Source organism: Gymnogyps californianus, unplaced genomic scaffold, assembly GCF_018139145.2.
Source record: "Gymnogyps californianus isolate 813 unplaced genomic scaffold, ASM1813914v2 HiC_scaffold_79, whole genome shotgun sequence".
Taxonomy (NCBI): Eukaryota; Metazoa; Chordata; class Aves; order Accipitriformes; family Cathartidae; genus Gymnogyps; species Gymnogyps californianus.
In genome coordinates this window covers 66,036-87,021 of record NW_026114472.1, presented here as the reverse complement: position 1 = coordinate 87,021, position 20,986 = coordinate 66,036, and the positions used below count along the sequence as shown (strand labels likewise).

Here is a 20,986-nt window from a genome sequence, read left to right as displayed (position 1 = left end):
TTCACTTGTGCAGGCAGAGAAAGGGCCTGACTTACACCACATGTGACATTTCAGTCCTGAAAGATGTCAGACAAGAAGAGTTTAGAGAGGAAATGAATCAGGAGAACAGAAAAAGAGAGACCTGCCTGCATCTGTAGAAGGTCCAGAATGAAAACGAAGCCCCACGGCATTAGGTCCAGACATACACCATGCCCTAGAAATCTACCTGGTTCACTGGCCTCGAGGCTAACTTACTTACTACGGGAAATATTTGTCTGCATTTTGTTTGTCCACCCTAAATCTCCAGCTGAGAGCTTTCCCGTTCATATTTTGTATCAGCAGTTCCAAAAATGCAAAAGTGAGCACCTGAAACATCATTATGACAAGGAAGCATTTATTTGACCCATTTGTAACAGTCTGCCACATGCCATAAACTATGCTTTACCAGTAAAATAAATAAAGAATGCACTCATTAAAAATATACTAACAAGTTTCCGTCTTCAATTGTACTCTAAGCTACTTTAATGATGCCGTGTACTTCCAGACATCATGATGCAGCCATAATGAATGAGGTTGTTTAAGGTCTTTCCAGAGCCAAAGTATTTTCTGCTCTGATCTGTAAGAAGGTGCAAATACAAATCAGGCTCTATGCTGATGTTTTCAGAGGCACCTAAGTGAGTTAAGACCTTGAGCTTTATTTTCAAAGATGACTTAAACTAAGTTCCCCAAAAATATTAAGTGCCTTAATATCTTTTAAAACCTGACCTTGACATATTTGTTTATGATTTAGGCAAAGGGAGGGAAGTATGGTCCTGACTCTGCTGTTGTATTAGTATGTCACCTTGGCCCGCCACCTCCACCTCTCCGCATTTCTGAGTCTTCTGTGTCTTTCTTGCTTTGTGCACTGGAAGCTCTTCATGGCCAAACACAAGTCCTATCATGTGTTTGCACAGTACCCATCACAGCAGGGACCAGATTAGGGATGGGGCTTGGAGGTAGGACTATTAAGAAAATAATAAAGATAATCCTGATTTCCAGGGAAGAGCTATATCAATTTCATAGTAGGCCCATATGTTGTCCCAAACAAGCATGTACAATACCTGGGGATGCTAAGAAAAGGCTTTTCCAACTAACAGGATGGAGCAGAGGGCACAAATGTCCTGGATTTCATGGCTCCTTTGATGTGTAGGGGAAAAGACAATAGGACATCTTTGACTGAGTGGTGTCCAGCCCCTAAATGGTGAAAAGAGACTATAAAACACAGGATCAGTCTCCGTTTTCTGCCAAATCAGCATATTCTTTCTGTTATTGCACTTATTGTTTTGTCTGAATACCTAATTACAACAGTAAACATTGGCTTCTTCAATCACAGCATCAGCTGTCCTAATAAATCTTAATAATATGGAATCTGTACTATGGCACCCATGATTTTTAATCTACATAAATTTCTTGAGACCTTTTGCAAGCTTTCTGTAAGAAATTATATAATTAAGAATAGACATTAGGGCTGTAGAGAGTGATTTAAATTGGATTTAAGGAGAAGATTTAAGCCCTCGCAGTTATTTATTTATTTTAATCCTGGCCTTCATATAGATTTTTTTTTTGCTATCATTATTTTATTTAACCCCTGTCATGGTTTAACCCCAGTCAGCAGCCAAGCACCACACAGCCGCTCCCTCACTCCCCGTCCCCCTCCCCCTGCTCCCAGTGGGATGGGGAGGAGAATCGGGAAAGAAGGCAGAACTCATGGGTTGAGATAAGAACAGTTTAATAACTAAAGTAAAATATAATACTAACAATAATAATAATTAAATATAATAATAATAGTAATAATAGTAATGAAAAGGAATATAACAAAAAAAAGGAGGGGGGGGGGAAGGAAAAAAACCAGTGATGCACAATGCAATTGCTCACCACCCGCTGACCGATGCCCAGTTAGTTCCCGAGCCGCAATCCGCGCCTCCCGGCCAACTCCCCCCTGTTTATATACTGAGCATGACGTTCCATTGTATGGAATACCCCTTTGGCTAGTTTGGGTCAGCTGCCCTGGCCATGCTCCCTCCCAGCTTCTTGCACACCTGCTTACTGGCAGAGCATAGGAAACTGAAAAGTCCTTGGCTTAAGATAAGCCCTACTTAGCAACAACTAAAACATCGGAGTGTTATCAACATTATTCTCACACTAAATCCAAAACCCAGCACTGTACCAGCTACTAAGAAGAGAGTTAACTCTGTCCCAGACGAAATCAGGACACCCCCCCCCACTGACTGAAAAGTGCTGCCACTCTTTCATCACCCTCCTCCCCTATCCACCCTCCCAGAGGTGATAGTGGCCAAGCTGCAGCTCCTGGGAGAGGTATAAAACACCTCCAGGACAGAGGGAGGAATGAATAGATGAGGCAGAGCACAGAGTTGTCGATCTGGGCAATAACATGTCTTGTAGACCTGTGCAGGGAGCAGCGCTGCAAAATAGAGTGAAATAGATGGAATAAAGCTTGTCTGTCGGGAAATGCATAGGTAATCAGATGCAGAGGGTGAAGAGGATATCATGTAGGTGTAAAGTTTGCTGACTCCTTCCACCAAAGTCAAATCCCACGGTGTCTTATGGGCCCAAAATATGCCAGACCCTGCTTTTGTCTCTCAGAAGCACTGGACCTCTCTGATTTCAGAGAGCAGATTTCCTTGACTTTCTCTTACTTCAAGCTGGGACAGGAACACTGTCCCATACCCACGGAGAGGGATGGAGGGCCTCCTTTTGATGGCTCAGGCAGTAACCATCATCCTTTTTCCTCACACCTCCACTGGCTTCAGTGCAGCTCCTCCTGATTTACACCCCTGACCATCACAGCAGACTCCAGCCATCTGTCCCCTACAACCATTTTCATCCTGGGCGCCCACATAACAGCTCGTCTTGGCCAGACACCATAGCTGGGTTACTGCCATCTCAGAAGAGATCCTTTATAAAACATCACTTAAAATGATTTTATGTATTTTTAACAATGATGTGCTTTATTCTGCCACCTCCATCATTTCATTCTCTGACAAAAGCTAAATGTCAGGCCTAACACTAGCTGAATGCCCCTTTAAAAACTTGGATTTCAGTCTAGAGATATATCAATACTAAGAAAGCTTCCTGGTGTTAATTTTAAAGCACTAGTATTTCATGCTTACTTGGGAAATCATCCTTGGTTTTTGGCATCAGGCAGAGTATTTGGAAAGTGACATTAACGGATCTAATTTCTTTGAAGGACTTGGGAGTCATTTCTTGACTTCTGCCTAATGAATAAGTGCTGCCTTCATTAAAATTATATTTATGGCCATATAGTAGGTCATTGGCTTGTTTTATGTCTCCAGGTTTATGGAAATTTATCTGCCATGGTCACCTTGTGGCATCTTGGCCAGGATCGTCTTGCAAAGAGACAATTGTATCTGAGCAGGATTTTTCCCGTGAAGATATGGAAATGATCAAATGATAGAGGCAATGTCCAGGGATAAGGCTCTTGCCCTGAGCTGCCAAATGAAGTTACTCTTAGCATCTGTTTTCACAGTACACCTTTACTTTGCCCTGGCAAGGACAGATTCTCAGGTTCTGTAACGCAGCAAGGCTACACGGACTTCAGCAGGGCTGACATGACTGATACTTGTCCTCTGGCCTCTCAGGAGCCTCTCTGCTGCTTTCACTTCACTAGCCAATCCTCAGTGTGTCCAGTACATCACGTTTATTCTCTTAAATATCTGTACATTGGACGTAAGATCTCCATGAGTCTGACTACAAGGAATGCTATTTTAAATGTTATCTATGGGCACATTTGTACAGATAGTCACTAGCACATCCAAGGTCTTTTGAAGATGTTGCAACTTAGAGATGTGCTAATTCTGGTCCAAAAGCCCCTTTAAGGTGCTTTATGATATCCATGTCCCTCATCTAGTTTCTTCTACAGCCCTATAGTTCTTACCAGCCCTTACTCAGCTGTTTACCTTCTGGGCCACAGTGGGCTTACACCCACAGCATGCAGAGGAGCTGAGGTCTGTCCCCAGCCCCGCATGCCCATGTTCAACTAATATTTGCAGTAACAGAGAATGGCCAACTGGATGGGGAGAAAGGGTGGCTGATACAGGGTAACTCTCCTACCTTAGTGGAGCATGATCTGTATGAAGGCTACAGGGGTGCACGCTGTATTAAGTTATGTGTATCTTATGGAGGAATAAAGCAACCTTGCATCATGATCTCCTTGTGCTGAGACACAGAAATGATTCATGTCTCCCCATCAGTTTGAATTTTAGCACATGGTGTGCACCAGCCTACCGTCACATACAATCCCTGGGGCAGGTTGGCTCTGGATCGTGAGCCCCTCATACATCTGAGCCCTTGCTGAACTTCACACAGGTCATTAGTATGTAGGAGGGCTGTCACTTTACTAAAGACAGCATTGCCACAACTTCCTCAAATGTCTAATTTGTGTCTTGAGATTTCTGGATCGATACCAGCCGTTGGCTTTGTCCACACTACAGCTGGGAGCACAGGCAGTTATGCCCTTCGGTAGGTATAATTAATCTGGCAGAGTGAGGAGCAGCATGAAGACATGCTAATGGCTGCCCAAGCTACCTTGGCTTCGTACCAGGGTACCCAGCTGGCCCTGGAGTCTGTGTCCCTGCATCTTCATAGGCTGTGTTGGCCAGCATGGACACATCCACTGAAGTCACTCCATTTGCTGAGTAAACATGCTTTTCAAGCTAAGAAGGATGAGTTCTTCAATGAGCAAAGGTCATCACTTTTATTTTTGAGCTGCCAAGTTAAATCCCTGCAGGTGGTGACTTACCACGACTGCTTTTCCCAAACAGCCAAGGTAGGGTATGAGACTACGAATAAAACAGAGCCTCAAGGCAGGGGTTGCTGCTTCCCCATGTTGTCTAGTCCTACAGCCCAGGGATGTTTTTAGCTGCCTCCTTTTCAAGAGTGTCTAGGGATGGTTTGGTCAGTCTTACGGTCCTGTGTAAGGACCAGCCACCTTGCATCTTCTTTACCTATGAGTAAGTGATTTCCAGCTTGGAGCAAAGCTGACTGAAATCAGGGGAGAGTCTTCCCGCTGGCTTGCATGTGCTGTGACCCAAGAGAAAATTCTCTGCATGATCTGGGGCACAAGGCAGCCTCCTGAGAAAGAAACATCTGGTTAGATACTACTCTTGCTGACAAGTGATAAAGAGTCAGGAAAATAATGAACTTTAAAAGCTTTATGTTTGAGGTAAAAAGCCTGCATTTAAAGGCCTGTTGCTCCAGATCCTTTAAATAAAGCATTTGCCCATTTTTAATATTTAATCTTAAATGTGAACTGTGATTTTCAGTGTGTATTTCCTAAGCTGATTATGATGGGCAGAATATGGCTCCAAAGGCAGGTGAGATATCCACAGATGGGATGAGGAGAGCAACTCTGCAGTGAGCCAGGCAGCCCCGTTCAGGAGAGTCTCAGCTATTATCTGGGAGAGTGGGCAGTTCCCAAGTGTGCCCAGCTAAGGCAAGGAATAAAGGAAAGGACTACAGTCAGACAGGTACTGCTCAATGACTTCTCCCGTATCAATGGAGAGGCAGTCATTGCTAATTGTCAGCGTGTCAGAGAGAGAACGAGCGTGCCTGCGTCATTTTGGGGGGGTCCAAGTTATGATCCATTCACCCAAAGGGGTGCGGGAACTGGTGTAAAACTCAACCTTTCATAGCCTTTCAGTTTTCTTCTGGAGCAATAATCTCAACATTCTGGTTTTAGAGGAAAACAGTTTTGAGTGGAGGTTAAAAAGAATAGACTTTAGTTGCTTCCTTCTTCAAGAAGGGAGGAATAAGTTGAAACAGTTTTTATATTTTCCAAGCATTTCCTCCAGTTTCCTGGAGCATCTACTCTAAAAATATAGCTTTGTATCGTTACTATGTCTTCTACTGATCTCCCACAGGTTTTAATGTATTGTCCTCACATCCCTTTTCAAGGGATGAAAATTCTTACAGTACGGCAGTGCTTACACATTTCACATACACACATATTGAGGGACCTGCCAAAAGTCAGCTAGGAATTTAACCAAACAACTTCCAACCTAAGACTGCAATCCCACTTATTTCTTCCTGTGACTACCCCATCCTCAAAGTCCTTGTGATCCAGTAATGCCCATAATGAACAGGAGCCTCCAAGCCTCAGCCAGCTAATTGGGTTTGTCCCCTCGAAGTTTGGTCTTCTCACCATTCCTCCTTGTATTTTGGGAGCTAAGTGCAAGACCTTGCAAGCTTCCATCATGATCAATGGTGATCTTTGAATTTAAGGTTCAAGCTGGTATTTGCATCTGTAAGAAAACACTTTGTCCATGTTCCCTGGGTCCGTACATTCATGTTTGCCAAACTCCCCCACACTTTGGCATAGAGTCAGTGTCTCTCCTTGGATAGGTCAATGGCACCAGATTTCCTTCCAAGAGGCCCACACCTTTGTATCATGCGAGCCCTTGCCTCCAGCCACACCTCTGTGCTTGTAGGAAGGAAGGAGGTGGGATGGAGGCAGGGAAAGTGGCAGCTCCCTAAGGGATCATGCTACAAGTACTAAGCCGGAGGGTCTGCATAAACATAGAACTGTGCAGAACCAATAAATACAAATTACACTCATAACAAGAAGTGAAATATTAGGGCCAAGGTGACATTTGGACTAGAGGTTCAGCCAAGCTTTGCTTTAAATATTTTATTGCTGCAAATAAAGAAAGAGCTTATCCAACACGTTTCTCTCCCTATCAGCCAAAGGGGAAAAGGGAAAAAAAATAATCATCTTACCCAGTTTTGGTTGTATTTGAGCTAGACTTCAAAGTTTCACGAAAAAGAGGTTGGGGGGGGGGGAATGCACACTTGTAAAGAGAGAAAATGCACTTTAAAGCCAGCAAGGGACTGCATGCCTTATGCAGAGATTCACAACATCCTCCCTGGAGCAGACAGTGGTGTCCCCCTCCCCTCCAAGCAGCATCTCCTCTCACACAGGGGGCTGCCTGGCAGCAATGTGGTCCTTCGAAGGATTGTTGTGATGGCAGGAGACACTGCTTTGTTCTCTTCTCCTTCCTCCTGCTATGCCTCTGTTGTTTTCTACTCTTATTGAAAGTTTCATGCGACTGTAGCTGTCACTGAGATCTGAGTTTGCACAGCACCTAGCACAGTGTCAGTCCTGGCATAAGATGAGGGCTCTTTGGCGTTGATTACTGCAATGCCAAAAATTTGCATGATCAGAGGTTGGCTCCATAACTTAAGCTTGAGAAGGAGGGGCGAGATGTTTGTTTGCCCTTTGCTTCAAAGTCTCACAGGGTGACTGCTGGGGGACAGAGCCCTCTTGGACATCATGGGGGGCTCTGTGCAGTCCTGTCTGCAGGGTGAGCGAGCTGCTCCTCTTATGGGACCTTAAGCCCCTGGGTTTGTCTGTCCCACACCACATATTGATGAGGGAAGAGAAAGGGAGAGCGCTTGTCATGCTTTAATCCATTAATTACCTCTCTCTTGTGTCTCCACAGCACAGAGCCCCACTGCAGCAGACCCCTTGCAGCAAGCCTATGCTGGAGTGCAGCAGTACGCAGGTCGTTAGTATTAAAACTTTGTCCCAATAAACATTTCTCTTCTCTAAAGCCTTTAATCTCTGAACACATCTGAGGGGGTTGGGGGAAGGGAGGTGTTTGCTGATACAATGATCCCATCTGTGGTGAGCTGGGGGCCACAGACTCTCAGATTAAATTTGCACTTCTTGCACAAATATAAAGCCCGGGGTCTTCTCTCCCAAAGGAGGCAATGTCCTTCCTTTCCCCAGGGAAAGGCTCCCACTGACCTGTACCTCCATGCATCTTCATTGGCGGGACCAGGTCCGGTCTGCTTAGTACAGTGCAGAAGTGCAAAATCAGGCCACTGATTTGGGGGCCACTTTCTATAACAGGTCTCCTGAGTGCTGCAGCGAGGAGGGGAGATAGGCAACCAAAGCCTGTCAGGGTATGGAATGTTTGCTCATATCCATATTTTACAGTATGTCTGCACTGGCCATACCAAGCTAGTTAGTTTGAGGCTTGCTTAGGATCTATGCAGACATACTCCTGGCTTCCCAGCAGCTTTCTCCATGGCTCCCAACGGGTCAGCCTCTGCTTGCGTTGCCCTGTACGCTGAGCAACTCCTTTGCAGTTGATGGACTGACACCAGCCAAAGTGACCTAATGCAGACCACAACCCTGCTGTGTTCAGCCTCCTCTCGCAAGGTATCCATAGCCAACTTTGCAAGGAAGCTGCCACCCCAAAGTCATTATTTCCTGTGGTAACTGGAGCAATCATGGTCTCCTGCTGAGGAATGGCTATTATCTCATGTCAGCACTATATCTGGAAAGTTCATTTAATTCTCCATGTAGGGCTTCATTTGCCGGTGTTTTATTGTCATTTATTGCTTGTGAGGTTTGATAGATGGGAAGCAGCTCAACCCTTTGAGCTGTTAATTAACCCCTCTGCACACACATGGCCCCTATCCCCCTCTCTCTGGGCTCGCAGGTGACCCATACTCTATATTTTTAGCAGCAAGGCACACTATCTACCATTTGTGGTACTGAATGGCTCCCCTTGTCTGCTTGGTGGGGGAGCTGAGGTGGAGAAAATTGTTTAATTGCTGCACACTGTTTCCACTGTGTTTTTGTGAGAGAGAGGAAGTCTCTATGGACATGAAAGAAAAATGTATATCCGAGACTATATGTGCAGCTGTGCCTATACAGTGTGTGGGCATACGAAGGTTAGAGTAAGGGAAGAAACACACGTGAACTGTTTTTATGAGCATATGAATTATTCAGGGCACAAGAGCGATTACATGTGTGTGCTCTGTGCGTGGCAGTCAGCACGGGCATCAACACACTGAGCTTGTGAATGAATGTGCTTGTAGTGCCATATAGGATGGTTCTGCATCTCTGCTGGGGAGATCTCAGCAGAGACCTCCATTTACACCACGTGGCTGTCCCCGGTGTTACTGCTGATGAAGCTGAAGGGAGGGTGGGTGCTCAGGGCCATGTGGTACCTCCTGGAGCACCACTGTCGTTCTTCTGTCACATCTCACGCTGCATGAGATGGCCCTTCACAGAGGCAAAATACAGGAGGGGACCCACCTCTAGCTTGGTATCATGGTTTGGAGTGAAAGGTCCTTGCTTCCCAGCACTGAAATCTGTCCCTCTTTCTTCTCTCCCTTTCTCTCCCCTGTAGCTGCTTATCCTGCTGCTTATGGCCAGATTAGCCAAGCGTTCCCACAGCCACCTCCCATGATCCCACAGCAACAAAGAGAAGGTGAGTAAATGTGATGTCCTCCTTTCTGGCCCCAGCACGCCATTCCACCACATTGGTTCTCCTCCTCATACAGCTAGAGAGTATCCATTAAACACCCGATTGCTTTGAATCCCTGGTCCACTGAGTCTTTTCTCCATTTCCATATGTGGCACGGCATCATTGGCACTAACAGTAATATGCGGGAACATCCTCATGGGGAATCGCTGTGTCCCCAGGGATGGGAGCATGCTGATGTGGATGGGCCATGGAAAGACCTGCTAGCAACATAGGCAATAATGTCCAGTGGGGATCTGTGTTAGAGGCAAGCAACAAGAATGCAGATAAAAATGCAATTGCATTGGAATAAAAAATTTAATAGGAAACAAAGCACTGGTGGCCCTTCATTAGAAGCCAGTAACGTGATTTCAGACACCTCCTATTTAGAGAACGAGGACCAGCTATTTAGAGGAGCTGATCTAGTCCTTTCAGCCTTCATTGATAATTTGGAAACAGAAAACAGCCCTTTTAGAGCACAATATCTATATCAGGATGAGATGAATCATATAGTAAAAGTACTTATTTCTTTGCATTGACTTCGAGAGGAGTCGGGTTATCTAGTCCGCAGGACAGGATGGCTGCACTAGAGACGTGAAAAGTAAGGAGAGATGAATCTCCCACTATTGCATGTAAATGTTCTGGGAGGTATCCATGCCATTCTTTGCACCAAAAAACTTGCCTGAATGAAGAGAGTAGCCCCTTATCTTCCCTTTACAGTCAGTGGAGAGCAGTGCGATCCTCAGAGGCAACCCACTCAGGTAGTCCCAACTGTCATCCAGGGAGTCCACTGCTCTCTTTTGACAAGAAGAGGAGACTGCTTGTCTAAGTGAGGCATTTAAGTCAGGTGCTCCAGCTTAGTGTAAAGATCCTCATTTTAAATAATTACATTTCAACTTTTATCCTCTATTACATCAGTAATTCAGATATATTCTATGTTATGTGTTATTATATATAGTGACATTTAATATTTTAATATAGTGTAACAGTCAGAATGAAATGAATCAAGATTACACTATCAAAATAAAAAATTCTGATCTCCTAGAACTACTTTGGGGGAGAAATCTCATTCTGTAAGAAAATTAGAAATGTCGGCATTTCAATCTAATTTGGAATTAATTTTTTTCCGATGTCAAAATTTCCTGGGGAACACAACTTCCAGCTCCTGATTAGCTCTAGTACACAACCCTGCTGTGAGAAGAGATGCACAGACCTAACATATCATTACAGAGATGTCCCCTCATGCTGAAGGAATTTGCTTTTTATTACTTACTGGGAATAGATTAAGCACAGGACAAAATGGCGAGCAAATGATTGCTCAGCATAGCATTGTGCCAGAAACAATCAGAAGCAAGGGATAGCTGTTGTGCTCAATTTGAATACCCACTGCCCAAAGACCCCTGTGTTTGCAGGGCACCGTGTGTCTCTGTAGGTTGAGGGTGAGTGTCACCCAGTGGACAAGTTAGCTCATAACTCCTCGCTCCTTCCTGTAAGCAGCTGGTATTGAGGATGGTTCAGGCCAGATATATGAGATGAACCACCAGTCCGATGGAGGCTGCTATTCCCAGTGTCCTCCATTTTCCTGCAGTGTTTAGATGCTGTGGCTTTCTCTCCTGCTTGCTAGAGGGAGAATCTGTAAGGCATGACACTCCTTTTTAGCAGAGAGTGAACCTTTAAGCATCTGTAACCTTTAACAGGAAAATGCAGCAAGAGGGAACTCTAATAATAATGCTCAGTGCTGAGAAAAGTACTTTATGTTTCCAAGGATGTGCACAAACATTGATTCATTAATGAACCAGCCCACAGCAATAACATCGATGATCACATTGTTAATAACCACGTTAACTCTCTGCTCCCGGATCCCGGTTGGATAACAAGCCCGGAGCCACTTGGCTGCTGCAACGTTCCTGTAGAGATTAGTCATTACTTCCATATGAGTGCTGAGGCGGCTGCCGGCAGCTGACAAGGTGCATAGGATGGAGCACATCCAAAATTATCAAAGCTAGAGATGAAGTCTTGATTCAAACCATTTCAACCAGGCAAAACTTAGGGGTAATTTTAAATTGGTATGGTATTACTCATCTTGACGTAGTTTCTGAAACTCAGAAGTACACTTAGATATTAAAATAAAGTGGTGCAGGCTTGTGACTCTCATCTGCCCTATGCTCAAACATGCCATGGGCTGAATAGCAAGCAGATGCAGAAGAGGCAATGAAATTCCAGACTCTGAGTATTTGCTGTAGAGGTGAAGTGTGCAGCTGACCAGGGCTGCAGGCTAATTTCATACATCGTTACTGGATAGCACATTTTTAATTACTGTCGGAAGAGCAGTCCGACAGTAATTAGCCTTTCCTTATGACAGTGAGTCACAGTGTTGGGGATGCAATGATAGATAGCTGATGTCAGATCAGGTATGTAGAGTTTACTCATGTTGATAGTGGACACCCAGGGATAGGTTGGGTCTGCAGCTGTCCCCATGCTAAATAACTAACAATGAGCAGGAGGGTGAGGAGCATGGGCAGAGCAATGCCTTAGCAGCTCAGGTTCAAACAAGCCAAATCAACATGGACCCACTACAGATTTCTCTACCATCTGCTCCTCTGCCCTCAATCACGGGTTTTTTCCATTATCCAGCATGGTTTGCCTGTAATATACAAACCATTCATAAACTGAGCATTCCTTACAACTTTTCTTTTCCTGTTGTCCAAATCAAGGCTATCTGTGCTTGTAGTGTATTAATGAACAGAAATATCTATAACTTAAAGCCATAAAACCAAGAGCCACGGTACATGTCAGGGTAGGAATGAACTTTGATTCTTTTTTAACAAGTGTTGTGAAGGTTAGATTTCTAGCTGACTTACAGCCCTTTTGAAAACTAAAGTGTGCAGTAAATAATTTTAGTACTGTATTCAGCCCTGAACTGCCAAGTATACTGCTCTCCAATAATCCATTAACTCAGTCCAAAACAAGACCTTTCTCTCCAACAAGATAGTTGGAGTTTTCACTAAGGTTTTGCCATACCAGCTCTGGCCTTCCTCTTGCTGCACTGATCCTGACTGAGTTCATTAAAAGTCATTGCTTGTGTACACTAAGAACTAAGTTAGCTCTTCATAGCATTCTGAGCTGAACAACTCATGCATTTGGTTTCTTAAAAATATACACATATATACGAAGAGGTGGCCATACACATAGACTTCCATGGAGTGCCCAGATTAACTTGACTCAGGCAAAAAAAAAACCCTCAAGGTAGAAGGGCTGAGACAGAGAGAGCTTGTTTTGTGACTTCTTTACCAAGGAGTCTAACTGTGATAGGTAAGCTACAGATGGGTGGATTTAACAAGAAATTGCTAGTTAAATTCTAATGGCAGAATTTTCATATATGAGGATGGTAAAAAAAAAAAATCAAACTACCCCACGTTGTTTCTCAATAGCAGGTGGAGTTTTCAGCATTGGAAATTAGCAAAAACCCTCTGTAGTTGGCAACAGAGTGACTTTGGCCTTGAATATCTGAGTTGATATGGGAAGCTGCAGCATGGGTTTACCAGCCACATTTCAGAGCTGAACTGGGCTTTGAGGATGGTCTCAGCTTTTTTGCATCTTCCCTGGTCTCTTCCTCTTGGTCTCTGAGCAGTGTGAGGCAAAGCTGATTTCAAGATGAAGTAAGGGTTGTTCTCTCCTTGAACCCAATCTCTAAATCTGATGTAAAGTTGCGTGCCTCCTGATCTGCCTTATGTCTTAGTAGGTGTTTCTCAGCACACGCAGGCAGAATTCCTACTTATGCACAAGACATACAAGACCCCAGGAAATGCAGCTGGCATTTTTGAAAGAATTTGCAAGTTTTACAGAGCAAACTGCTGGCTCTGGTGATATCACTGGGGATTTTGCAACTAACTGCAGCAAAGCCAAGATTTTACCAATTCTATTATAGTATGGATCTCAAATCCCACAGCAGTAGTGCTCTGGGGCACGTTCAGATGAAGGAATGAATTTTTCCCTGCTATTCTGGACTGTGGTCTTCTCCTGGGTGGAATTTTCTCAACTCTAACAGACACCTAAGGGGGGGGGGGGGGTGTCAGTGTTTGTTTAATACTTTCAGACTGTTCATATGTAGTTTATCATGCCAATAACTCCACATTGTGTGGAACTGAACTACAGCAACGATTGGAGAAGGGATAATTGCTCAGTGAAGAGACTAGGAAGAGGCAGATGGGAGGTGAGGGGGGAAGATGGAAAAGCTTGGCATGAAATAGGGGAGCATGATTGTGGACCACTGAGGTTCAAAAGTAATTTGGCTAAGCAGATGACTGGGTGCCTAATTAGTTAATTATCCCACCGTACCACTATCCCCCCATTTGGAAGAAAGCCTGTTACCATGCTCATGAGGTCTAGGAAATGCACAAGATGCAAAGGATCAGATGTTCCTTCGTGACAGTCCTTTTAGCAAATTAGTGGGGAAAATTTTGCTTAGCAAATATTCATTAGGGCTTCATTTTCCATTAATCCAAAAGGAAATGTGGAGAGCCTGTGACTTCAATCATACTGAGGCCCAGAAATTTTAATGAGATTTAAATGGGCATCTCTCCGAATCCTGACTTCACTGTAGTTCTCCTGCCAGCGGAGGGGGTGGGGTGAGTTATGGCTAATAAAAGGTGGGAGCATCTAGGCGACCTCCTCTCCCTAACAGGAAAGGCAAAGTTGTAATTATTTGCTGTGTTATGACACTGTAATTATGCTCTGATGAAGAAAATGAGAGTATTTAAAAAAAAAAAACCAACAAAGAACCCTTTCCTTCCCCACATTGTGCTCCAGCCATAAATGGGGGAAAGTTGACTGAGTCATGTCACAGGGTTGTAGGCACATGGGCGGGGGGAGGAGGAAACTGTCCTTCCCTCTGTCCTCTTACCCTTGTGACAAGGATCACACACTGTTTCCCCTTCATCCTACACTCATCCCTACCCCCCCCCCCCAAGCAAACCAGAGCTGGAGTTACCTGTCGAGGTCAGTGCAGAGCTGGGCAGCAGCTGGAAGTACCTTTGGAAACAACTCCATGAAAAAAAACAACAACCCAATCCTTGCTTCATCAAACTAGTTTTCTGCTAGTGAGCAGTGCAAGTGGCTTAAATATTTATTTTTTTCAACAAAACCACTTGGACACAGCTGTTCCCTTTTGACATTTGCTCAAATACAACATGCTTAAAAAATAAAAGTCACATTGAAAAGTTCCATTCTAGACCATTTGACCAGAGGCAGATTCTCCTTCTGCCCCAAAATGCAATTTCAACAGAATATTTTCTGAGAGTGTCTACTTTAACAAAACTACATATTCCAACTAAAGTCTCCTCTCTGGATATTCTTCCAAGCACCCAAGTCTATAAGAGTATATGTTACAGCATTGAGGCAAAAAAGGCAATTCCTTTTGTAAAGTATTTTGGATATAAATCCATCTGTAATCTCTCTTGCAGAACCGTCTAGAATGGGGACATGGCCATACTGTCCAGATTTGGGGAAGCCTTTGGATGAGTTGAGTTTGGGGGCTGAATGTAAAATTCTACAAAAGAAAATAAGCCCGTGGGTTTGTGCATCTCTTTCTACTTATTATCACAGTCCTGTCACAGACACAAGAAGGATAATGAAACTTCTGCATGCAGACACGGAGAAGAGGCAAGGCTTAGTGGGGGGGTCACCTAAAACTCTACAGATTAAATGAGATTATGAGGAGCAAAGAAAAACTATGAACCGCATCTTTCATGCTTTTTGTTCTTATTCCTCCATTCTGTCTTTCCATGGCCACATGTGCTGCTGCATTCCTCTGTCTCTAGATTTTATCCTGGTGTCTGTCCTGGGAAGGTTAATGAAGTTACCATAGCTTCTAGGTAACTTTCTGATTTCCCAGTCTTCTGCTTTGTCCGTTCCTCTGACAGTCTACAGACTTCTTCCTAGAGGTGACCCCTCACCAGTCAGAGAGAGGGGATGCCAAAGTAAATCTCCACCATATGCTTTCTCATATCCTATTTACCTCCATTCATGGGTCTTCTTTTTCTCTTGATAGGACCAGAGGGCTGTAACCTGTTTATCTACCATCTGCCCCAGGAGTTTGGGGATGCTGAGCTGATGCAGATGTTCCTGCCTTTCGGTAATGTCATCTCCTCGAAAGTGTTTGTGGATCGGGCGACAAACCAAAGTAAATGCTTTGGTGGGTAAAGATAACAAAACAATTAGATTCATCTAGGAAAGGGCTTTCTCTGAATACTTTACCTTTCAAACTGCTTTCTTTCTGCTTAAGCTTTATGATTTCTCTCGATTTACTCCTGTTGATATTTCCCCCTTCCCTCTTTGTCTCCTAATTGTCTCATGCTCAGAATTGTGTGCACTGCTTAGAGGTGACGGTTTGGCATCTCACCAGCAGTGGGGTGCTGCGGCTGCTGGTGGTGGGGTGGAAAATATCCCCCCCTTGGAAGGGGAGGTGGGGAGGGTACAGAAAAGACTAAAGCACCTGGAGCAAAATCGAGGGGACTGAGTGGGTAGGTGAAATCCTGACGGTGTCAGCAGCGGCAGCATGTGGCAGAAGGGGAATTTCTGTACATAAGGAAAAGGAAAAACATTTTGCAGGGCTGAAGGGAAGACAGAGTTGTAGGGGCAGCTTTCCAGCAGCTGTGATGCATTAGACTGCAAGGGGACAAGGGCTGAACAACATCAGCTGGATGCCTGCTCTTCTGCGGGGATGGCTGCTTGGTGGACTGCAGGCAGCCATGCTCTGAGCCCAGTGAACCTGAGTCAGCGCCACAGTAGATACAGATACCCTGAGCTCAGCCTATGCCTCATTCGACAGGCCATGCTAAGAGGCTGGGTTTGAAAGCTGCACCATGCTCACACAGCTCTGGCCTCACTGCTGGCTCAACCCCACCAGTGGGAGCATAGACAGAGCACAGCCTGAGCTCCCTGTGAGCCACCAGCTGAGCTGCACCCACAAAGGGAGGGCTCAGCCAGCCAACAGCCATGTGGTGATGTGTGCATGGTGTCTCAGTGGGATCCCACTGTTTGCAAATGTGATGCTGTGAAGTGTCCCTTCTGGCAGTGTGGCAGCATGGGTTCTCTGCCACATTTGCTCCTATCCCACCTGGTGGACAGAGGATCTCCCCTATCCATGTGCCCAGCACTGGGATGTGCAATTTCTGGTTCCCCCATCCTGCGCTCTTTGCAGACCTTCCCTGAGAAGTGCAACAGGACAAACTATTGCTTCTCTTTTCCTGTTACTTGCAGCTGATCTGGAGTCTGTCTCTCAGGCAAACTTCCAGAGTTAAGACTTATTGGATTTTTTTCATTTGACTTTAAAGCCACTCTCAAACTCCACACTATGCTTCCCTTCCATGCTGCCTTCCCCTTTCCCCTCCTGGACAGCCTACCTCATCCCTTGCTAGCTATGGTGCATGTCAGACAGTACTTCCAAGAGTTCCATGCTCCTTCTCTATGCACAGTTCCTCCTGCCCATCCACAGAGGGTCTGAACAGGCTATTTTCCCCTTTGATTGAAGGAGCCCTATCTCCTGATGTGAGGGAACACAGCGTTCCCATTCGCCAGTATCATTGTGTTGCTGCAGTCTCAAGCATTAGAGGAAAGAAGGACAAAAGAGTTCGGTGTGAAGAGGCAGTTGGGAAATTCAAATGAATAATTACGAGTTAGCCCCATTCTCTCCAGAGCCCACCTGCTTTTTAGAGCTTTAGCCTCATAACAAAATGAGCAGACCAGCACAGCTCTAGGTGACATTGAAAACTAATGCTCCAAGGATACTCATGGATTAGAAATGGACCTTTGGCAATGAAACTGTTATTCCTATCATAAATATTTAGGGGACTACTGAGCCTGGTTCTCCACATATCAACAAGGGGGAAGATCAAAGGTAAATGGAGAAGTGAGGTGAGAGCCAAGTCCAGTAAGGGCGAGTATCTTCTGGACAGGTATTCACTTTATCTCCTCTTAGCTCAAAGGCTCTCCAGCTACAAGGCTTAATGAGGATAGCAATACATACATAGCTTGTGGGACAGGGTTGTGGGGATGGCTTTATTGCTGCTTCCAAGGTACTGTGAGGTCATGGCTAATAGCTGAGCAGGTATTGAGGGATCTTAGCAGCAATTTTTCTTAACTGTGAGTCTTACTGGGAGAATTTAAACATCAGCTTTTTTGATGAAGTAGCCTCCAAAACTAATGGTGGGATATTCCAGCCTGAAAACAGGATGGTGCCCTTTGGATGTGTAAACTCAAGCACACAGGCAAGCAAAAGCAGGAATTAGAGATTGCTAGTGGATCTTAGTCACCTTATATTAGTTTCTGAGACAAATATCCAAGTCTAGTTACTTTTGGGTCCCAGGTGTCAAGCCCCAGTTTTCTCTGGCTTTAACTTACTTTCCCATAGAGCTGAGTGCCTGCTGTGACTGTTGGTCTCAGACAAACATGTTGACTATGCTGCTATGTGCACCACCTCCAGAAGGAAAGAAATAGCAGAAGTACACTATTCATTTACAATCTATAATTAATTTGATGTTTAGATTAATTTCTGATGCACTCTCAAAGGTGCACTGAAAGCATTTTTCCTTTATTATAATGCTGATTGCTTAATGGAGAGATATATCTAACTGTCAGTTATGCACTGAATTACCAAAACTTTCAGACCAAGCAAGCATGTATGCGTAAGGAACAGCTGTTTCCAGCTCTCCAGTTAAAGGGACAGCTCTGTCTTTTCCCAATAACTCACATTAAAGAAAATCTATACATTGTCCACAGGGACTTCTGCTTTCCTTTGTAGCTTAACAATTTATTAGACAAGAATGTTAGAAGAATCTATCTTCTATTTATCTGTCTGTCCATGTATCTATCACTATTCTATCCATCTCCCCACACAAGTGATAGATATAGTCCATCCAGAATACTTTTAAAAGTTATGGATATATGCACACTTACACAATCATTTTAAATGTTTTTACTCATGATGTAATTAGATGGAGGAACTCATTACTGCAAGGTCTTTGTGGCTAGTCATTTAATGACATTCAAAGGGGGAATGGCCATTTATGTGACAAATAGAAATGACCGATGTTAAGAGTTAATGCCCGAAGAAAGAAAAGAGGAAAAAAAAAAGATTTAAAGAGATGAAAACTTAATGCTCTGGGCTTCAAATCAATCCATCAGCATTGGGACCTAGGAAAAGAACCTGACTGGGCTGTCATGTGCCTGCACAGTGTGCTATCTACTGCCACTTCCTCTAAAAACCTTTTGACATTGGATAGAGTAGATGAACCTGAATCCTATATGGCTGGTCCTACGTGTGGTCCAAGGATATTATAGTTTCAAATGTGAACACTCCCATGTGTAGAAATACCAGAGGAGGGTCTCTAGTGCTACTTTCATTCTGCCCAGAAGTTTCTGTTCAGAAGTCAGAAATAGTGACCCCCTCTAGCAGGCAGGCCCATTTCTGAACTCAAGGTGATTGATCTGCAGAGCACAGATTTACCGCATCCTGCTCTTGTGAGATTGCAGACCCACCACAGCAGATTGGCTTCCCATTACATCTGTTTTTATTTTTGTTTTCCCAAGATCTCTCTCATGCAAGGTGAATTCCAGCTGTAGAATGGACGAGTGTCTATAGCAATCCATCCAACCATCCATCCCCCAATATATGTATCTTCAACTTCTTTATATCCATCTATCTTGTCTCATTCACTGCACAGCACTGCTCTTCAGCATTTTGAAGTGTGTCAGCTACCTAGTTACTGAGCAGCTGTTCAATAGATCCTCATAGCTCTGTGCTTGGCCTCAGGCCTTCCTTCCCGCACAATATTCAAACCCTGCTCTGAATATAAATTTATTATTATTTCCTCATCTCTTTTTCTAAGGCCCTTCCCATTTGAGAGGTTCACAGAGCTAAGTAACAGCATTTTCACAGTGCTCATGGTGTCCTCATTTCAGCAAGGGGATGATGAGGCATAGAAAGATATTCAAAAGTATTGATTAATCTTGGATGCCTAATCTGAGATGCCATGAGCCTGATCAGTCTGTTTGCTTGTTTTCTCAAAGTATTTAGCACAATGCAGGGCATGCTATGTTTATGTTCACTTCAGATGCAGGTACAGGCAGCAGCCTTTCTGCCAGTGAAATCTCAGGTCACGCACCAAGCACCAAGAAAAGAGGAACACACAGTAAAGCTTCATTTTCACTGGCAAACTAAAGAGGCCTCACATATCTGCTCAAACACTGTGCCATAACTATCCATATCTTTTTAACATTTGTGTGCCATTGGCTCTATTTGCCCCATGACAATTAACTCACGGCTGGACATTGCTTGGGCATGGCTCAGCAGTGACAAGGGCCAGGGACTGTCCCTAGACAGAAGTATAGACAAGGCCACCCTTTTGGAGGGGTAAGAGAGTTTAGTCATGTAGATACAAGCCATGATGTACCATTTGCACTCAGAGCCTGCCCTATTTTATTTACTAGTAAAAAGTAGCCTAGGAGATCTTATTAAGGAATTTTGTGATATATGATTTCACCAGCATAACTGGAGTGTCATGGCAGAAATAGGGATCAATTCCAGTTCTCCAAGGCAGCTTTTGGCTGTACAACTACAAAACTATCCTTTCCTTGCCTTATTTACTGTCTACATTCCAACTCTTGAAATAATGAGTCGAATACATTGCCATTTTCCTCACCCTGTTATGTTATTCATTCTCTACAGTAATTAAAATAAGGATGCCATGAAAAAGAAAAATACAGCAATGTGTGGTTAGAAGCAATGTCTTAATGCATATACTAAACAATACAGAATTAAAATTTTATAGGTAAGATCATTTCTTGCATTTCTAACTTGAGTGCTTCATTTTGCAACCTTATAATTGTTTTAATATGTTGGTGTGTCGTGGTTTAACCCCAGTCAGCAACTAAGCACCACGCAGCCATTTCCCCCTCTCCCCTCCCAGTGGGGTGAGGAGGAGGAAAGGAAAAAAAAAGTAAAACTAGTGGGTTGAGATAAGAACAGTTTAATAACTAAAGTAAAATATAATACTAACAATAGTAATAATGAAATATAATAATAATAGTAATGAAAAGGAATATAATAAAAAAAGGAGGGGGGGAGAAAAAAACCAGTGATGTACAATGCAATTGCTCACCACTCGCTGACCGATGCCTGAGCAGCGATCTGCCCCTCCTGGCCAACTCCCCCCTGTTTATATACTGGGCATGACGTTCCATGGTATGGAATACCCCTTTGGCTAGTTCAAGGTCAGCTGCCCAGGCTCTGCTCCCTCCCAGCTTCTTGCACACCTGCTTGCTGGCAGAGCATGGGAAACTGAAAAGTCCTTGGCTTAAGATAAGCGCTACTTAGCAACAACTAAAACATCAGCGTGTTATCAACATCATTCTCACACTAAATCCAAAACACAGCACTGTACCAGCTACTAAAAAGAAAGTTAACTCTGTCCCAGCCGAAATCAGGACATGGTGCATGTGATATCTTCCCTGTTCAAACAAGCAAACCAAAACAAAAAAAATCCACTGATGAGATGAACATCTTCAAATAGTATATATTGACATCTTCAAAGTTTATCATCAGCATAACAACTTGCAGACCCCATAAAAATAGGTATGCCTTTCTTAACTATTTCTGGTTTCATCTATCTCAA

The 20,986-nt window shown here is 44.0% G+C and overlaps 1 protein-coding gene across 1 annotated transcript in view; it reads left to right on the top strand.

The window, feature by feature from the left end:
• LOC127029119 (CUGBP Elav-like family member 4) overlaps positions 1 to 20,986 on the top strand; it is a gene marked incomplete at its 5' end in the record, with an annotated part of 74,084 nt that overhangs the window by 41,176 nt on the left and 11,922 nt on the right. Inside the window, 5 exon segments of the mRNA XM_050914765.1 lie at positions 6,400 to 6,446; positions 6,448 to 6,481; positions 7,497 to 7,562; positions 9,201 to 9,281; positions 15,364 to 15,507. Of these exon segments, the coding sequence (XP_050770722.1) occupies positions 6,400 to 6,446; positions 6,448 to 6,481; positions 7,497 to 7,562; positions 9,201 to 9,281; positions 15,364 to 15,507 (372 nt within the window).